The 20076-nt window shown below is 44.6% G+C and overlaps 1 protein-coding gene across 4 annotated transcripts; it reads left to right on the top strand.

The window, feature by feature from the left end:
- The first annotated feature begins 9182 nt into the window (after positions 1–9182).
- Positions 9183–18836, top strand: LOC118097380 (putative methyltransferase DDB_G0268948). 4 transcript variants are annotated; one of them, XM_060268415.1, is made up of 6 exons: positions 9183–9356; positions 12355–12515; positions 14267–14480; positions 15398–15498; positions 16839–16976; positions 17672–18836. In XM_060268415.1, exons 1-6 carry the CDS (start codon positions 9198–9200, stop codon positions 17754–17756), a joined length of 858 nt encoding a protein of 285 aa, XP_060124398.1. In that variant the 5' UTR covers positions 9183–9197; the 3' UTR covers positions 17757–18836. The 4 variants fall into 4 exon arrangements, with proteins under 4 accessions (XP_060124398.1, XP_034996058.1, XP_060124397.1 ...); XM_035140167.2 differs by lacking the exon at positions 9183–9356 and adding an exon at positions 9870–9917; XM_060268414.1 differs by lacking the exon at positions 9183–9356 and adding an exon at positions 9896–9948.
- The last annotated feature ends 1240 nt before the right edge of the window (positions 18837–20076 follow it).

Here is a 20076-nt window from a genome sequence, read left to right as displayed (position 1 = left end):
CTCCATCTTTCTGTGCCAGCACCACGAAAGCTTTCGTGGGTCTGAATGTTTCAGCTGAAAGTGGGCACATCGCAGGGTGTTTTTCTTTCCGAGCACTACTCTGCTGCCAAGATCCTCCCAGCACTATTTTTAGCTGTTTTTCTTTCTATTTTTAAAATTCTGGTCATCAGATGACGTGGAAGTCAATGGACTTTTGTGCCCCAGATGGAAACAGCGACACAAGGGGATTTCTCTCAATACGACACTTGTCATCTGCAAGGCTTTTGGCATTCACCCCAAATTCCATCTTCGCTCCAGCCGATGGAATTCCATCGCACGCACACACTTTAAATTTTATTTCATAAAATTTGTATGTTGCTGGACTTTAAAAACAACAACAACCCTCAAAGCAGTTTAAAAAAAAGATTATCAGTTTAAACAGCTATTTCAAATAATAATTAAAATCAGAGGTGACCTAAAAGCAGATCAAGGTTTTCAGGTGCCCTCTTGTTCATCTTCTGTGGCTTCTCTGGTTTGGCTTCTGTGGAAGTAGATTACTGGTCTAAATGAACTTTTGGTCCATTTGAGCAATGTTCTCCTTCATTTCCAATAAATTTGGAGCTCTTTGTTCTCCCATTCCACCATGGGAACTCCTGTGAGTAAGGCGTTCTGAGCTGGTTGCTCCAAGCTCAGACCTCCTCCTTACACAAGCCATCATTATGTTTCTATACAAATAATTTAGAAGCCTTCAACATTTTAGCAACCTACGTTTTACTGCCTGTGTTTTCTGACTGCTACATGGAAAAGCACATGAATCTTACCTTTGAAGAGTTTGTAAGTAAACCATTTTTTAACTTACCAAACATGTGCTGTCTTCCCATGTTAAGAGAAAAGGGGAAGTATGGAAACAACTTTGAAGGGGAGTATTTTAAAGGTTTAACAACCTATGTTTCCACGCTTTCCATATGCCATGCACATCCGGGGACACCCACCCATCTGCCTGCGATTCCGTTACAGCTTAGTCTCCAATGGTTCAGGCTGGGTTTGGGCTGCACCAAAATAAATTAAGAGCCAGCAATACAAAAACGTGCAGTTTTCCCCCCTCTAAATGGGCATAAAGCACTTGGCTCCATTTTTGCATGGTTTCGTGGTAGGCAGGAGGGCTCTGCAGATCTTATCCAGAAACTCATCTGCCTTCTAACTGCCCATGTGCTTTGAGCTTTCAGACTCCATCCAAAATCAAGAGGCAGCGATTCCCCACCGTCAGGAGCCAAAAAATCCAGACACTCTCCCTGGTGAAAGGGGAAAGCTAGGAGCCTGTGCACCCTGTCCGAGGAGTGCCAGCTCATCCGCTAAGAATCCATTACACATAATTGCGAGTGTCATCCACCCACTCTGGGTCTGTGTTTAAAGGACTCTGGCAGCAGCGGCAGGCAAGGGTGCGTATCCTTCCCTGCTTCTGCAACCATTCAGCCTGTAGCTGTCCCACATCCTGACTCCTGTGGCAAACTCCTTTTGACTGCCACCGAAAAGCAGGAATGCCTGGTAATGGCAGCCTGGAATTAAGGTAACCAGGGGGAGGTTGCTTTTGTCTGCTGCTTCTCAACAAAAGGTCCCCCTGCCAGCCTCAAAGGCTGGTTTAAATTGCTCGCTTCCTACGAAAGAGGAGGTCACGAAACGGAACGGAGCGGAGCCTGGAGAATGAAGCAGAAAGAGGAAGAGGGAGGGAGGACCCTTCCACCATTTGTTGAGGGATTTGATTCAGGGCAGGGTGAGTATTTTCACATACGCTTCTGCTCACCTGCTGTCATCTGTGACTCACATCAGTAGCACTCAGGGCCTTAGCAGAAAAAGCGAGAGTGTGTGCCCCCCCCCACCACCTTAAATAATATACTAGCGTTAGAAGCAAGCAGGCAGGGGGGAAGAAAAGGGATTAAGTCAGCATTTAAAGGCAAGCCCACCAAATGCACACAGCCCCCCAAAATCCGCACTTCTTGCAAAGCAGCTCTGGAGCCACCTAACGCGTTCCAAATATGGGGTGAATTGCAAATGGAAAGGCATATACCAGTGAAGCTAAACATACAGAGAGTCGGCTCAAGGAAGAAAAAAATAGGTATATAAAAAGGAAAATTCCTGAATGCCAAGATCCAAGTTTGGAGCAAGTACTCTTTGGTGAGAGGACCCCCAGCAGATATTTAAAGTCATGAAACATTCAGCAAAGTAAAGCGTGGAAATATAAGTTGTTAGAGCTTTAAACTATGCCCTTCAAAGCAAGTTCCAAATTTTGCCTCGTCCTCCAGCATAGGAAAAGAACTCACATTTGGTAAGTTAAAAATGGTTTACTTACAAACTCACCAAAGGTCAGAGTAATGTGCTTCTCCATACAGCATTCAGAAAAAGTTGCACTGGCAGTAAAACGTGGCTTTGTTACAGGGGTGAAAGTTCATAAGTTATTGTCATAGGAGCTCAATATTGGCTTGTGAGAGCCATGCGGTCTGAGCTTCAGCAATCCCCCCTCACATGTTGAACTTCTCAGGTAGGCTGGAGAAACAAGAGCTGACCTTGCTAAGCCTGACAGGACAGCTTACTCTATGGCATGAACCCCTTCCCGATACATGGCTCATGGTGTTATAAGGGTGGTTTACCATCTAGGCTAGGAATGTGGAGCCTCAGGCCCAAGGACTCAGGTTGAATCTATTCTACACTGATAAAAAAAACCATGTTATAGAAGAAAAGCTCTCAATGCAAAATCCCCTTGGCGATGGATCACAGTGCCATCTGGTGCTGCATTTTTATAACGCAGTTATAAAAATATACATCTTGGCCTGAATATAAGCCTCACTTCCCCCCAAAATTCTGACAGTGAAAAATTATATTCGTGACCTTACAGTATGCAGCCAGGAGCAGTGAGGAATGGAGTGGTTTATATTTGGGGTTTTTTCCCTCCCCCCCTCCAGTTTTAAAGGTGCGGCTTATATTTGTGTCAATGCAGTAATTGACGAGTGTAGCTGAGTCCTCAGCTGGTTAGAGCATGTTGCAGGTTCGATCCCGTATGGGACAGCTGCACATTCCTGCATTGCAGGGGGTTGGACTAGATGTTCCTTGGGGTCCCTTCCAACTTTACAATTCTCTGATTCTCTGACTGAACTTGGCCCTCCAGCCCTCTCTATGTGGCCCTTGAGAATCTCCCCAGACAATGCCTCTTGCTATTCCAGCTCAAGGTGTGTGCGGAGGCTGGCAAATCCTGGATGCTTTTTCTTATGGTCTTTAATTGTTCAAAGAGCATTTTTAACGTAACTCTTCTGAGAGCATTTGTCAAAGTGGACCCCACAAAAGATTTAAAATGAGTACATGAACAAGCAAAGAGCATTTTGTGGAATCAGCGCTGTAACCGCCTTAGTCCATGCAGCCTGCATAAAACCTGCGGACATCATGTCCCAGACCTCTGCCACTGTGGTGATGAACACCAATTTCATGTACCTGGTAAAACACGCATCCGGCGGGAGACGACTGTCAGAGACCCACTGCGCTGCTTATTAAAGAGAATTTTTGAACAGCCTCTCATCTTTTTATTAGATGTGCCCTTGCAGAGAGAGAGAGAGAGAGAGAGAGAGAGAGAGAGAGAGAGAGAGAGAGAGAGAGAGAGAGAGAGAGAGAATATCAGCACAGGAACATCAGAGGGATGATGGCTTAATCTCTGCAGTTTAAATCCCTAAAAGCAGGAGGAGAATGATCAACAGCAGGATGAACAGAGGGCAGCTAACAAGGCTATATTTGGGAAGTTTAAAAAAGAACAGAAAAAGGATGCTTTCATCCCACAAGTTCCTTCCCACAACTATCTTATCATTTCTTCTCCCAGTTTGAGGTTGAACTTGAGAATGGATGAGCCCCAGAATTCTTTGCCATGAAGAGTCTTCTCTCTGCCCCTGGGGTAAGAAGAGAGGGGGGGGCTGCATCTGAGCATGTGCAGAATACACTTTTTGGGAATTCTGGCGCTTAAGGGCAAACCACGTGTTAAACTGCAAGGGTGCCTAAGGAACATCACTTTGCAATGCGGTCACTTTGCACTTTGCAATGCAAGGGCACCAACATCACTTTGCAATGCGGTCTCTTTATGGGGGAGAGATTTCCATCTGCGGGGGGGGGGGGGAGGAGCTCTTTCCTCCTGCTCCAGGGATTTCACACACAAACACACACCATAAACATAACAAATTTATTTATGGCATTTATATAACCCACCCACCCCATTAACTATGTCTCCTGGGGTTGTTCACAAATTAAGAGCACCAAGATACAATTACACAACTCTCTGTGACAGGTAGCTTTTGAAGAGGCTTTGTCATTCAGCTGTGGAGATCGTTCATTTTTAATAATAATAATAATAATAATAATAATAATAATAATAATAATAATAATAATAACAATAATAATAATGTTTATGCCCCGTCCATCTGGCTGGGTTTTCCCAATCACTCTGGGCGGCTTCCAGCAAAAGATACAAAATAATAAAATGTCAGATATTAAGAACCTTCCCTGAACAGTGCTGCCTTCAGATGTTTTCTACAAGTTTTAAATGAGCTATGTTTCATACATGAATTAGAATAATAGAATCATAGCGTTGGAAGGGATCCTGAGGATCATCTATTCTAGCCCAACCCCTGCAATGCAGGAATATGCAGCTGGGCCATATGGGGATTGAACCTTGGCATTATCAGCACCAATTGTTCTTTAGAAGCTGTGAGGTGTGTTTGTGTGTGTGTTTGTGTGTGTCTTTGTGTGTGCACGCTAATTTATTCTGTTACAGTTGAGGTACACTTTATTTTAATAGGCAAATCTTTTTGGAATTTTTTTTTTAATTTGGAAAGTACACACACACACAAACACAGACTGTATTTTTCTGTGTATAACACAACCTCTATTTTTTGGGACTCCAAATAAAGAAATCCCCCATATGCATTATCCATGTATAAGACGGAACCTCCCCCCCCCCAATTCAAAACTTGAAAAAATAGGGAAAAAATACAGTCTTGTACATGGAAAAATATGGTATATCCTTAAATCAATCAATACAGAAGCTGCAGAGGCACAAAAAATAGTGTAAAGCCAGCACAAAGCCAAATGATCAATAAAACTACACCAAAACTCAATGGTGTGTGTATGTAAGCATGCTCATTCTCAAAAGAAAGGTGCCAGGGAGATCGACCTTGTCTGGATGACACCACACACACTTTCTTATATAGCTCAGGTGCCTTAGCTGTGGTATATAGATTAAATTATTATCTGAAATTCAGAAAGCTAGGTCCCAATTTTTGATATATTTTTTAAAAATCCAGGTCACTGGCCTGAAGATTTGACTGCTACTCATCTAGCAAATGCACACAACTCAGGGCCTTCTCTGTGGTGGAGCCCAGAATCTGGAACTCCTTCTCTCCGAAGGTCCAGCGAGTCATTTCCTTCCCTTTGGAGGTCGATGAGAACAGGCCCTCAGTATTGCTTAATTTGTGTGCCCACAGCTGCTGGTTTTAAATTGACTGTGTTCTTGTGCTGCTCATTTTCAACTACATTATTTTAATTGTTTAAAAATAAAATAAAAATGGTTGTTCGTTGTTTTGGTGAGGTCCGTTTGGCCAAAACCAGCCCGTAAATTTCTACATGAATCAATCAGTCAATCATGAATAAAACTATAGAGTGGAATTGAATTTCAGTTGTAAGAGAAATGCATATACAGTACACGAACTGAAGACTGCACAGATATACCTTTCCATTAATGCACAAAGGCAACCCCTTTTCCCAAATATTAATTTAAAATAGCAGCTAAAATGGGACGGACTGTAAAGCTTAATACTGTAATGATCATTATTAGATTGAGCGTGCAACCCTGTGGCCCTCCAGGTGTTGCTGGACTACAGCTCCCATCAGCCCCAGCCAGCCTGGCCCATTGTCAGGAATAATGGGAGTTGAAGTCCAGCAATGTCTGGCAGTCCCTTCATGAGCATGGCTGGTGGCGGACTAAATTTCCTGAAAATGCAGCAATACTCAACAAAAGCAGCATGCCTCTTGGGAAAATAAAATGGAACCTGTTAAGCTATACTTGTGGATTTTCTTTTATTTAAAGCCATTTTTTGTGGTTTGAAGCAGGGGCGTAGCCAGGATCAAAACTAGGGGTGGGGGGTGGGCGCAAGCCATGGTCGTTAAGGGGCGGGGCCCCGAAGTGGGAATGTGGGCGGGGCTACAGGGCCAGCTGGCCTGATGATATCGTGGCGGCGGCGGCGGCCACCTTGTGCTTCTGGGGCTGGCAGCATCGGCGGCTACCCTGCTTGGCTGGAGAGGACGGGAGGGTTGGGCAGGCGAGAGGGGGTGACAGGGCGGGCGAGGGCGAGGGCGAGGCACGGCCGCAGACACGACGGCTCCAAGGCGTTGCTGCATATCAGCATAATATTTCAACCATGTTGTGGGTTCAAGCCCCACCTTAGGAAAAAATTCCTGCATTGCAGGGGGTTGGACTAGATGACCGTTGTGGTCCCTTCCGACTACAATTCTATGATTCTATTGATATATAGCCATAGCATATGCATCATTCTGCTTCCTTGAATTGTCCTACTCCTAGGCATAGCAGCCAACTCCTGGAGGCCTAGGTGCATCTCCCCCCCCCCATTACTGGTAAATACAGTGGTACCTCGGGTTACGAACGCGATCCGTTCCGGGTCGCAGTTCGTAACCCGAAAAGTTTGTAACCCGACAAGGGCCCGAACCGCCGCTTTGCGCATGCGCAAAGCGCTATTTCCGCTATTTTTGCGCTTTGCGCAAAGGCGTGTGGCGCTTCTGCGCACGTGCGCACGGCGAAAATACTTCCGGGTTTGCGAAGTTCGTAACCCGGGTTGTTCGTAACCCGAGGTGTTCGCAACCCGAGGTACGACTGTACTGTATTTTAAAGAGTCACCCCCCCCATGTTGATGGGCTTTCTATGTGGGGCTTTTCTGCCCCACCCCCCGTATTTTATTAAGGATGGAAGAGGGAGGGAAGGAAGGAAGAAATAGAGAGAGGGATAACTCATATTTGTGGGTGCCTCTGGGTGATGCTGTGATGCTGGAACTCTGCAGTAAGAGGACGGGAGGGTCGGGCAGGCGAGAGGGGGTGGCAGGGCGGACGAGGGCGAGGTAAGGCACGGCCGCAGTCACGACAGCTCTGAGGTGTTGCTGCATATCAGCATAATATTTCAACCATGTCGTGGGTTCAAGCCCCACCTTGGGAAAAAGATCCTGCATTGCAGGGGGTTGGACTAGATGACCCTTGTGGTCCCTTCCGACTACAATTCCATGATTCTATTGATATATTACCATAGCATATGCATCAATCTGCTTTCTTCAATTGTCCTAGGCATAGCAGCCAACTCCTAGAGGCCTAGGTGCCCCCCCCCAATTACTGGTAAATACTGTATTTTAAAGAGTCACCCCCCCCATGTTGATGGGCTTTCTATGTGGGGCTTATCTGGCCCCCCCCCCTGTATTTTATTAAGGACGGAAGAGGGAGGGAAGGAAGGAAGAAATAGAGAGAGGGATAACTCACATTTGTGGGTGCCTCTGGGTGACGCTGTGATGCTGGAACTCTGCAGCAAGAGGAAGATACTGGTACGCCTGTACAGGAGCCTTGCAAGCAGCTTTCTCTCTGCTTGATTTACAGCAGGCACGTCCAACAGGTAGACTGTGATCTACCAGTAGATCACTGGATGTCTGTGGTAGATCACTGCTAGATCACTGGCACCCCTAAAAAAAGCTCACCCAAAATTTTCCTCCTCCCTAAAAAAAGCTGAACTATGACCTGAAGCCCTAAACAAAAATGGGCCTCCCTTCCTCCTAAAAGAAGCTCAACAAGTTTGACCTAAACTCAAAAAAACAGGGCTTCCCTTCCTTAAAAAAACTCAACAGCTTTGACCTGAACCCCCCAAAAGGGGGTAGATCACTCCCAGTTTTTAACTCTGTGAGTAGATCAGAGTCTATTGGGAGGTGGCCACCCCTGATTTACAGTATACAGATGCAGGAGGAGGGGCAGACTGGAACACCTCTGCTTTTTATAAACATCACTGTGTCTATCAAAAGCTACAGCCCCCCCTTTTCTTATTCATTTCCTTTTAGCCTTGCAGAGCCACCTTAGTCAATGCACCCTCATTAAATCGCCAATAGAACTCTTAATGCGATCCCTGAATGCTCATTAACCTCTACCACTGAAGAACAATAGGGTGAATTGGTCAGCTATCAAACCTTGCCTGAAGGGATTTTCTGCTCCATTGTCTTAACTGCTTAAGTACCGGTAGCCACTTTGCTTTATTTATTTGATGTGTTTTTGTTACAGCTGTGTTCCCCCCCCCAGCAAGTGGAGAGCTGCTCTCGCTAAAGCAAAGCCCTTTCCACTTCAGTTTTTGGAGGGGAAAAGTGTTGGTTATGGTCTGTAAAATACAATAATTTTTTGGTTCTAGGGGGGGGCAGCTGCCCCCTCCTGCCCCCCCTGCCTACGCCCATGGTTTGAAGCTGTTTTATGCCAACTCAGACCATCAGGCCATTTAGCTCAGTATTGTCTACTCTGACTGGCAGCGAGTTTCAGGCAGTGGGGTCTCTCTCAGCCCTGTCTGGAGATGTTGTGGATTGAATCTGGGACCTTCTGCATGCAAAGCACATGCTCTGGGCCCTTCCCTCAGAAGGAAAACTACAATTCTCGGAGTTCCCTGTAAATAGGGACTTATTGTTTAAGCCATTCGGAAACTATAGTTCTCCTTGCGATTCTCAGCAGCCTTAACAAACTGCAGCTCCCAAAATTCCTTGGGGGGATTTAAAGGGGCTTCACAGTGCTTTAAAGGTGTGGTGCGGATGTGGTTCTGTATTTGGAACAGATGCGCAGATTTGCAAAGTGAACTCCATCTTCAAGTACCAGCCAGCTGTGCTCAGCACTGACTGGCTAGTTCTCCTGGGCAACTGCAAAGCCCACCCACCCCCGTTTTCCATGCAGGCTAACGCTGATTGGTTAAACCTTGTAGCAATCACACACAAGACCAGGGCGGGGTTAGGCTGGCTGATCAAGCACCGCTCCGGCATAGAAAAGGCATACAAGCTGATGGTGGAAAAACCGATTGCTTCGTTGCTATTCACTGTGTAGCTGGAAGGAAAGTGTGGGAATTTGAGAATGTTGAAATGTGTTGTGTTGGGTTCTGAAGGGCACAAAAATAAATGGAAAAGGAACCAGGAACTTCTGCCTGCAAAGAGCTGGATTGTGTGACTCTACTCTTTTTCCATCTCTATGGGAATTACCTGTCAATCATCGCTGTGCAACTCCAGGAATGGAAGGATGCGGGAGCCCGAGCAAGATTCCATCCCCCTCGCCGCAAAGTAAATATTCCAAACAAACAATCGTACATATCTGAAAAGAGGGAGCAGGCAAGTTTTTCACTGAAACAAATGATCAGGATAGCCCGCTGCTGCACATTTTTGCCTCGCGTCTATTAAATGCTAGAAACTTACTGTTAAAAAATAAACAGTATTTTCTGTTGTATTCAACGGGGAGCTGCATTCAAGGGGGAGCAACTTTAATCCTCTCCCCGCTCCGCCACCCCTGTGGAGGTCATTGGAGAGGGAGCTGGCTTGTTTCTTACTAAATGATGGAGCATAAACCTAACCCTACCTCACAGGGTTGTTGTGAGGATAAAATGAAGAGAGGGAGAACCATGTACATCACCTTGAGTTCCTTGGTGAATAAAGTGCAATAAATAAGTCCAGCAGCTGCACATCTTTCCAGCTGTCTGCAATGCCACAGGTCGATCTCTTCATCCCTGCCTCCCATTCATTCATTCATTTCCTTCCTTTTATTTCTCTGTTTCTCTCTCTCTCACGCGCGTTTCGTCATCCAACATGGCGTGCTGGAAGGTCGTTTTCTAAAGTACTCTTCCCCAGGTGCCTTTTCCTGCAAAGCCTTTCATTTAGGGTGACCCAAATGCAAGTAGATAAATAGGAACCGCTATAGTGGGAAGGTAAACGGCATTTCCATGTGCTGCTCTGGTTTGCCAGAAGCGGCTTTGTCATGCTGGCCACATGACCTGGAAGCTGTACGCCGGCTCCCTCGGCCAATAATGCGAGATGAGCGCGCAACCCCAGAGTCGGTCACGACTGGACCTAATGGTCAGGGGTCCCTTTACCTTTAAATCGCATTTATTGGTAAAGGGTCCGTTCCGGTTAGCTCAGTTCCGGGTTTTTACAACGTCCTGCAAAGCGGGCGGGGGCGGGGAGCAGCCTTTTTCCTGATTTCTGTTCCAAAGTTTGCAAGAGCGAAGCTAACCCTTCGCGGATTAAAAAACCAGAGAGCGGACGGGGAAAGCTGCTTCTCTCCGGGCGAGATGGCCGCTCATTTATTTGCGGGCAAAGATCATGCTTCTGTCTACCAGAAATACAGGTTCCCACCCCCGGAGAACCTCCAAGGTGTGATCCTCTCCTACCTGGAGAAAAAGGTAAAAAAGTGAGGGGGGGCTCGGGAGAGAGCGGGCATGCATGCAAGCAAGCAAGCAAGCAAGCAAGCAGCACCTCCTGCCCGAGAGGCTGCAGAGCTGCTGCCGGTCAGTGTTGGCAGGAGAGCTCGATGGGCCACGAGGTAGGATGGTGGCTAAGTGAGAGGGTACTTGCTTAGCATAGGACAGGCTTCCTCAACCTCGGCCCTCCTGATGTTTCGAGACTACAATTCCCAGCATCCCTGACCACTGGTCCTGCTAGCTAGGGATCATGGGAGTTGTAGGCCAAAAACATCTGGAGGGCTGAGGTTGAGGAAAGGTCCCAGCTTCAGTCCCCAGTGTTGGCAGGTGGGGCTGGGAAAGACTTGGTATCGGGTACCTTTTTGTGAAACTGAAAACACTAAGGATCCTTCTCTCCAAACAGACACATCTTGAAAATCAAAGAGTCCATGCCTTGAAGCTGTTAACCGATAAAAGTTGTATATGAGTTGTCTTCAGGAGGGAAGGAACTAATAATAATAATAATAATTATTAATAACAACAACAACAAATTTATATTCTGCCCATCTGACTAGGTTACCCCAGCCACTCTGGGTGGCTTCCTATAAGTTTGCTTCCAATAGAGATACTTTACGTCGCTCGAGTCAGAAAGAGCAGAGAGAATTTCTGTAGAGTAGACCCTTCGCATCCTGGTCATCACTTGTTTGATTTACTCCCATCTGGAGGTCGGTACAGGGCTCTATATACAAAAACGTCTAGGCACAGGAATAGCTTTTTTTCCTTGAGCCATCAAAATGTTGACTCTGTAGTTGTGAGCGGAAGGGAGGCCAGTTGGTGGTATGGGGTCTTTTTGCTGTGCTGTTGTATTGTGAGGGGAATACTGTTCGCCTGAGGTATGTTTTTTATTTACATCACAATGTAGTCAAAGCAAAATTCCAAGTATGGTTGATACTTGGCCAATAAATTATTCTATTCTATAAATTAAAACACAGTGAGACATGAAATATCAAAACACCCTTTCAAAGGGTGTCTCTTGCTCTCTTGGTTCGTATTATTAAAACCATTTTTAAAACTGAGCTAAGTTGTTGTTGTTTTTAAATGAGCTGTGATTCCTGCATTGCAGGGGGTTGGACTAGATGACCATTTGCTGTCCCTTCCAGTCTTACAATTCTATGTATGAAAAAAGCCTCTCCATGATCCTGAGCAAGGGCAGAGGTTTCTAATTCCAGAACAAAACATTATTTTTCTTACCTTAGGCGGAGCCTCCGAGCTCTTAGCATTAAGTAAATAAAAAGCCAAGCTCCAAATAATTCCCTCCCTTTGTAAGGTTTCACGCTTTCTTGAAAGTAAGAAGACGCTGTGGTGGGTAAAAGATGGATACATTTCCATTGCAAAGTTTAAGGCATATTAGTCACTGGAAAAGAAAAATAGTGGCCAAAAGCATTTGGCAAGATGAAAGGCCAAAGTGTTCCAACCATTTTTTCAGGCAAAGATTAAGCTTGCTAGTGTTGTGAAAATACCATACTTCTGGAGATTTGCTAGCTAAGATGCTTGCCTTGTTTGCCTGCAAGAGGAAGAGCTGGGCTTGAATCTTATCCCACATTGCCTCCTACTGTGTAATCCTCACCGGCTCCTGTCATTTTCTTCCACCGAAGAGGTTTACAACCCCATCCTTTACCTAAATGCACAGATTGTGAGCTGCTAGGGGCAGGGGACTTTACCCAGAACAATTGGAATGCCCTTGAATGTTCTGTGACATCACAGTAGCCCAGCCAATGGCAGAGACGGGTGTGTGTACCAGGTCATGGCTGGTTTAGAATAGAGAAGGATGTGGCCTTGTAAGTGAATTGATGCTGTACTTCTCAAGATGTGCTGCTGCCTTCCCTCAGAAGGTGACCTCCCTTCATATGGCAGTGGACGTGGGATGTGGCACAGGCCAGAGCAGTCACCTGCTGGCGAAGCGCTTTGAGAAGGTCGTCGGGACAGACGTAAGCGAAGCTCAGATCGAGGAGGCCAAGCGAACTGCCCACCCTCCAAATGTCTCCTACCTGTAAGTAAGGGTAGACTTGGCAGATGTGTATATTTAACAAGATGTATATACCACTTGACTGCAGCAACATCTCCAAGCAGTTTGCAAGAAATATTTTAAATTGCTGATAAAAACAGTGAAAAGCAATTTCTGGGTCTCTGCGGCACGCAATGTTATTAATTGCTTTTCACTGTTTTTATCCGCAATTTTAAATATTTCTTGCAAGGTCACACCTTACTGTGTAAGTCCTCCTCTTCAAAGCACCCAGAAGTGGACTCTGGACTCTAGATATGAGAACCAAATGGCTCTATTTTTTCTCTGGCTCGGAAAATATGCTTCTATTGCCTCATGTCGCTTTATGCTTTTGTTAAGTGAGCACAGAACGAATGAAGCAGCAGTGTTAGAATCCTCTGAAATGCCTATATATATTCCGACTTCTTTTTCTTAATGGTGACACGCACCGTGCATAACTAATAATAATAATAATAATAATAATAATAATAATAATAATTTATTATTATTTATATCCCGCCCATCTGACTGGGTTTCCCCAGCCATTCTGGGCTGCTCCCAACAGAATATTAAAAATAGAATCAAACATTAAAAACTTCCCTAAACGTAAGAATATTCTTCACAACTATGACCAGGGCAGAGGAGTGGGGTAAGTGAAGACCAGCAACAACAATGAACTATAATGTTGTTCACTGCTCCTGCTCAGTCTGCACAGAGAAAGCATTTCAGTTCTTGAAATTCATTCTGATTGTGCAGATAGAATATAACGGATAGAATTCCACAGGACAGGATATTAGTGTGTGAAAACAATCAAGGTCCTAGGATCCCCAGGCACACACCTCCAGATGGTACGAGGTTCCAGCCACCCTCCTGGTGCCAAGGCATCGAAACTTGGTGGCAAATGGCTAATAGCCAGGTGCAATATATGCCTGGCTAATTTCGAACCTTGGTGGTGAGCACAAATTTGGCTCTGGCAGAACAGCCGCCATAGAGAGCAGAGCTTTTGTTGTGGATTCCAATTCAATAACCTTTATTAGGCATAACAGACCCGACAATTTCAGAACAGACATTGTAAATAAAATATTTAAATTATAAACTCAACGAGGTAAAATATATGTTAATTGAAACAACATATCAGTTCCACATTACTATTTGATTAAGATCCCCATATCCTCTTTATAGTGGCTTAGTCTTTCTGCATGGACTGAGCATAAAAACTCAGCCACTATTAAAGTGATTTTGTCGTTACTGTCCGATAAAAATATTTGAATAGTTGGTAATGTAGAGGTTGATGTATCCATTTGTAAAGCATTTAACAATCGCCTTCTAGCATTAATGCCGTGATTGCAGGAGAAGAAGATATGGTCCTATCAATGTATCAAGTTCGTTCTTACTACATTTACAGAAAAGTTCAGATTTTGGAAGACCTAAAAACCTTCCTTTTACCATCATAGAGGGAAACATATTAAATCTCGCTAATATAAACAATCTACAGGATTCGTGATTCTTAAGATTTGTAATATATCCTTTCTCAAAATCTCTGCATAAAGGGAGGTTTAAAAAAAGGGGAGAGCAAATACTGTACTCAGCAACTTCAAGAATGGAGAGAACACTGTTTTCTAAAAACTTCTTCCTAATAAGTTGTGGATTCATGACGAGGTGGTTTAGCAGGCAGACGCCGCAAACCTCCACAGCCATTTTGATGACCTGAGTGAGCGAGACATAGCAGTTAACAGCCACTTTGCCCTTCGCCTGCCCAGCGTGTGCCCTGCGGAAGAGCTCCCCTTTGAGGACTGCTCCGTGGACCTCCTCACGGCCTTCACTGCTGCCCACTGGTTTGACATTCCCCGCTTCATGAAGGAAGTGGACCGGCTTCTCAAGCCGTCCGGCTGTGTGGCCTTGAGTACCAACACCCTCGACATGCGGTTGCACTACAAGGACTGTTCGGAAAAGCTCACAGAAATCTTCCGGGAGGTGAGACCAATGGCACAGTCTTCCTAAGGGAGCCATCGTTGTGGGAGGGATGGAAGCCTGAGCAGGGATTGGGAGAAAGTTTGTTGAGTTTTGCGCTCTGGACATTATCATGCCTTCTATTTCCAGCCTTCAGGGGATGCATGGCAATGTCTATGTAGCCGGAACAGCCGGAACCCACACACAAGAGGGAAGTTATCAGCAAGCTTGTAGAAAACCTCAAGTTTTGCAGAAGTATTTTTAAAATTGTGTGTGTGTGTGGGGGGGGGAACTATGTGAGGAGGGAGGGAACTTACAAAGAGCTGTGTGGAAAACTGGGTGGGAGGGGCATTGAAATGGAGTATAATGCATGGCTGGCTGGCTGAATCACTAGGACTATTCCACACTTTAGTGAGCAAAGGTGTTTGAAGACTTTGATGGATAGAACACCCAAGTGGTAGAGGTCTTAAAAGTGTGGGGAAAGAGACGGAGAGAGGGGAGAGGAAAGAGTCCATCCCCCCCACTCTTGGAATACTAGAATTTGGAATTATGCAGTAAAATGGATAGGAAGTTGGTTCAGGACAGACAAAAGTAGGGGCTGAATGTGTAATGAAACTGAACGACTACACAGAGGAGGATATGTTGGTCTTAGCAGGTGAACTTATGCCACCAAATACCAGCATCAATGGGGCAGGGACTATTCACTTCAAGCCCTCCTTGTGGACTTCCCAGAAGCATCTGATTGGACATTGTCGGGAGGCTAGATGGACCATTGCTCAGCTCCAGGGGGGCTCTTTGTGTTATTAAGTTTAGCGTGAAAGTTATTTACACCTGGGGAGATGCCACATTAAAGGAGAGAGAAGAAAGGGTTGTTGCTCACTGGTCGATAACTAGTGTGCAATTGTTCCAGGACCTTTCAGCTTTCCTTTTTGGCTTCACAGGTTCTAGGCCAGATTTCTCCATATTCAAACGAAAAGATCAAATTTGTTACGGACGACTACAAAGCAATATTTGATTCCCTGCCGTTTCAGGACAAGGAGAGGTGAGTTGACTATACCAGATTGTCTGAAGTAACCCAGCTATTGGCTGTTGTGAAACAGCAATCCTATGCATGTTTACGCAGGAGTAAGTCCTGTTGCCATTCAGCGGGCCTTCCTCCCAGGTAAATGGATCTATAGGATTGCTGCTTGCGACCTCAGCCGACCCGAGTCCAGCTGCTGAGAACTTTAGTGCAGAAAAGGGGCACCTGAAATGATCAAGGGGTGGTTGGAAGAAAGGCTGAAGCATGTTTGCAGATCTTTAGCAGAGAGAAAAACTGACAGTTTGATTTCTTTAATTCAAGAGTGGGACAAGTGTAATTTCCCCCATGGGCTGAGTTCTTTGAGGGGGAAGTGGTTGGGGGGCTTAATGCCAAATCTGGGTGACCCAAAGCACACCCACACCCCTACACCTCCCCTTTTGCACCTAGAATCAGAGTTGAAAGAGACCACAAAGGCCATCCGGTCCAACCCCCTGCCAAGCAAGAAACACCTACATTACATCCCTTCTCACATGCAAACATGCATCAATACACACACATACATCCCCTCCAACACAGACCTTGTGCTATAGGTTGATATGATGGGAGGTTTCTCAATGCTGATATATTTATTTATCCTATCTAGATGTTGGCCAATAATGCAAGTTCTCTGCGTAGTTTCCCATTTCTTATCTTACTATTATCTTAAACATATGTGTGTAGGTAGGTAGGTAGGTAGGTAGGTAGATAGATAGATAGATAGATGACACAGGGGTACGCATACCCCTAAACATTTTGTAAATCTTTTTACTTTTGTCCATTTACTGTATTTATTTTTCCTGATTTGAACTATAAAATGGTGATTTTCTTGAGTCAAAATGAGAGCACCCCTAAACATTTTTTAAAAGAAAAAAGCACTGTCTCTTTCTTGATACAGATACAGATACAGACTACTTATTCAATCGAAAACCCGTAAGGGGTTTAATCTGAAAAAATTGAATTCGATAAATACAAAATGTGATTATTGTTAAAATAATAATAATGATAAAGCAGAAATGTGATGTAGCATAGCTGGAATATTTTATAGTTAGATATGTAGAGAAAACATAACAATGCAATATATTACTATTGTTATGATGGTTAACAGCATCAATTTATATACTGTTTTTGTGCCAGAGTGTATTCTAAGTAGTTTAAAACTACTTCTACACTTGAACTACAGAAGAAGAAATAGAAATTAAAACTCTAAAAATTGTTGGATTCAGCAGGGATAGGATCATTCTTCTGTAGTTCTGGATGCTGAATACGGTCAACAGAATTTCCTACACAGCCACTCTCTTCTCTAATGTGTCTGTTTCTTTCAGGATCACGGATATTCTTGATAAACTTCCAATGAGTGTCGCTGACCTGATGGGATACATCCAGTCATTCTCTTCATACCAGACTTTTCTAAAAGCCCAGCCTGAGGCAGCAAAATCTCTCATCCAAAACACTGAACAAAGGTAAAGGAAAAAAAGTGTTTTCCACCGAGTAACGCCTGTTTTCTATTTGTATATATTTACTCATATTCAAATTTACAGGTTGTTCTTGGCCAAGGACCTGTCGTTTTTTTAAAAAAGCTTTCCAAATTTCAGGTATTAATTCTATCTCTATATCACAGCTAAGGCATCTGAGCGGCATAAGAAAGAGACTGTGTCATCCAGATGAGGTTGACCTCCCCCCCCCCCGGCACCTTTTTTTTTTTGGAAACTTTGTCCATGCATGCCCTTAATAATATCTACCCCCCCCCAGTGGTGTCTTTGGAACCGTTGGAACTCATTGCCACATGATCTGGTGTCAGCCACTTTAAAGCAGTTTGGCTGCTTTTACCCTTTTATCAATAACTAATCACAAAGCTCCTACCTCCGTGATACTGCAGCATCCCTAATGATAGAGAAAAATGCAGCTTACATATTCAGAGTAGGAATATATTAGGTAACACAGGCACCTGAGTGGTTACGCTTGGAGACAACTGTGCATCAGTAGAAATGTTTTCATTGTTGTCAGAAGTTGTATTTTAGCTCCTTTTTCTCTTATTGTACATGATGGCCTCAGGTGCTGAAGCGGGTTATAAACTGGTAAAATAAGTTTGTTTGTGATTTTGGATTGTGCTTCCAGCTGACCCCTGATTGCTTCTTCTCTAAACTTCCCTTTCCAGGATCCTGGAGACAATGGGAGTTTCGTCTCGAGAGACCAAGCTGGAGCTCTGCACTCGGCACGTTTGTGTCCTGGGTTATAAGTGACTTAGATCTAGTTAACGAATGACCCTCCTGAATGCCAGGGCACTCTCGAAAATTCTCCAATAAAAACAAATGTCTCATTTAATCGCAAGAGGAGTGGGGGAAAGGGTGTCAAATGCACTCAGCAGCAGCAATGTAAATTTATTACTTTTTAATGGAAGAGAAAATTTGGATGTACAGTATAGCAATGGGAAGAGTATTGGCCAAGTCACAGGTTTAAATCTGTGGTGTTCACTGGGTGACCTTGAGCTAAGAATTTGCTCTAGATGTTTTTGGCCTCCAGCTCCCATCAACCCTGCAGTGCTGGCTGGGGCTAATGGGAGTGGGAGCCCAACAGCAGCTTGAGCAGAGGACTCACAAGCCCCTTACTATGAGAACTCTTCTCTTCTCTCTTTGGCGATCACTCGTAGCCGAGTAAGGTTGTCTTCCGTAAACAACAATGGGTCCATAAGTGACTGTGGAGGCCAATTCTGGATCCACATGTCCTTCAACAGTGGGGACATTGGGTTCCGGGCGGGAGTTGATCATGGTGTGTGTGGATTTGCCAAGCGTGCCTTCCTCTTAGCACGTTTCTCCCTTGCGTCCTGAAATCGAGTGTCTTCAAAGCCCATGAGACCTTTGGTAAAGGCTGTTCTCTAGCTGGAGCGCTCGCAGGCCAGTGTTTACCAGTTGTCAGTGTTTATACTACATTCTTTTAGATTTGCCTTGAGACAGTCTTTAAACCTCTTTTGTTGACCATGAGCGTCATGCTTTCCATTTTAATGTTCAGAATAGAGTAGTTGCTTTGGAAGACGATCATCAGGCATCCGCACAACATGACCAGTCCAACGAAGTTGATGTTGAAGAATCATTGCCTCAACACTGGTAATCTTTGCTTCTTCCGGTACACTGATATTAGTTCGCCTGTCTTCCCAAGTGATGTGTAAAAGTTTTCGGAGACACCGTTGATGGACTCTTTCGAGGAGTTGGAGATGGCGTTTATAAGTGGTCCATGTTTCATAAGCATTTAGTAAGGTTGGTAGTACAATAGCTTTGTAAACACTATGGGAACTAATACCCCTTTAGCCCAGAATCCTGTTTCCCCACAAAAACAAAGCAGATACTTCTGGTCACCCCAGAGGCAGGACTTGAAGGCAAGAGATGTGGATTTCAAATTAGGAGTGCAGGCAAGGCGACAAAGAGGAGGGAAGAGAATGAATTTAAAATGGCAAAGAGATACAGTATAAGCAAAATGAGGGGAGAGAATGGTTTCTTTTTCAGGAAAAGGGAGAGGAAGGAATGAAGACCCAAAGGCACAGATGGTAAATTCAACTGCAATCTTTTCCTTCTAGATACCCGGCCACATGTTTCCTTCACTGTCCAGAAAGTACACACTCACTAAAATGCTATGATTTGGGCCATTCTGGCTCACCTGTCAAAAATAAATGTACCCCAGATAGTAATAATAATAAGCTACTCTGGGCAGCTTCAAGCAGAATGTAAAATATAATAAAATGTCAGACATTTTAAATAATGGATGGATGCTTCATGTTTGTCATGTTCTTTAAAATGCACTCCCAAACTTATAACCTATGCAAATGGGGACTGGGAAATTGGGGTGGGGGGGTTCACCCTAGTCCCAGGAGCCTAGACTGCCCTGTTAAAGGAGGTTTTTGCCTCAGACTGAGTGGCTGAAGCTTCAGAGCAGCCTAAGATTTTGGTGTAACAAGGAAAAAAAAAGAGGGGCGGGAAGAGAGAGTTAATAAACTTCATGAGGAATGGTTGAGGGAGTTGGGTATGTTTAGCGTGGAGAAAAGAAGACTCAGAGGTGACATAGTAATTATATTCAAAATATAGGAAGGGCTGTCCCATGGACAAAGGAGCAAGCTTGTTTTCTACTGCTCCAGAGAGTATGTCCTAAACCAGTGGATTCAATTTACAAGGAAGGAGATTCTCGACTAAACGTTAGGAACAACTTTCTGATGGTAGGAGCTGTTCGACAGAGGAATGGCCTACCTTGGAAAGTGGTGGACTCCTCTTCATTGGAGGTTTTTAAACGGAGGTCAGGAATTCTTCGGCTGCAATTCCTACATGGCAGAAGGCTTTGAAAGATGGGTTTTTGGGGTCTCTTCCAACTCCACAGTTCTGATACTGTGAAACCTATAAGAAATACTTGTGATCAGTAAGCTCAACAAACCATTAACTAGCACACAACTTCTCCCAACAGGCTCTGAATATTTGTGCACATTTGGACACATTTGGACCACCAGCAAAATCATTTCCCTCACAGGTGGACCCCAGTAAACAAGCAAAGGATTTCAGAATCTCCTCAGGGATCTTTTCC

The sequence above is a fragment of the Zootoca vivipara genome, chromosome 15 (genome assembly GCF_963506605.1).
Source record: "Zootoca vivipara chromosome 15, rZooViv1.1, whole genome shotgun sequence".
NCBI lineage: Eukaryota > Metazoa > Chordata > Lepidosauria > Squamata > Lacertidae > Zootoca > Zootoca vivipara.
This window is presented reverse-complemented; position numbering and strand designations above follow the sequence as displayed.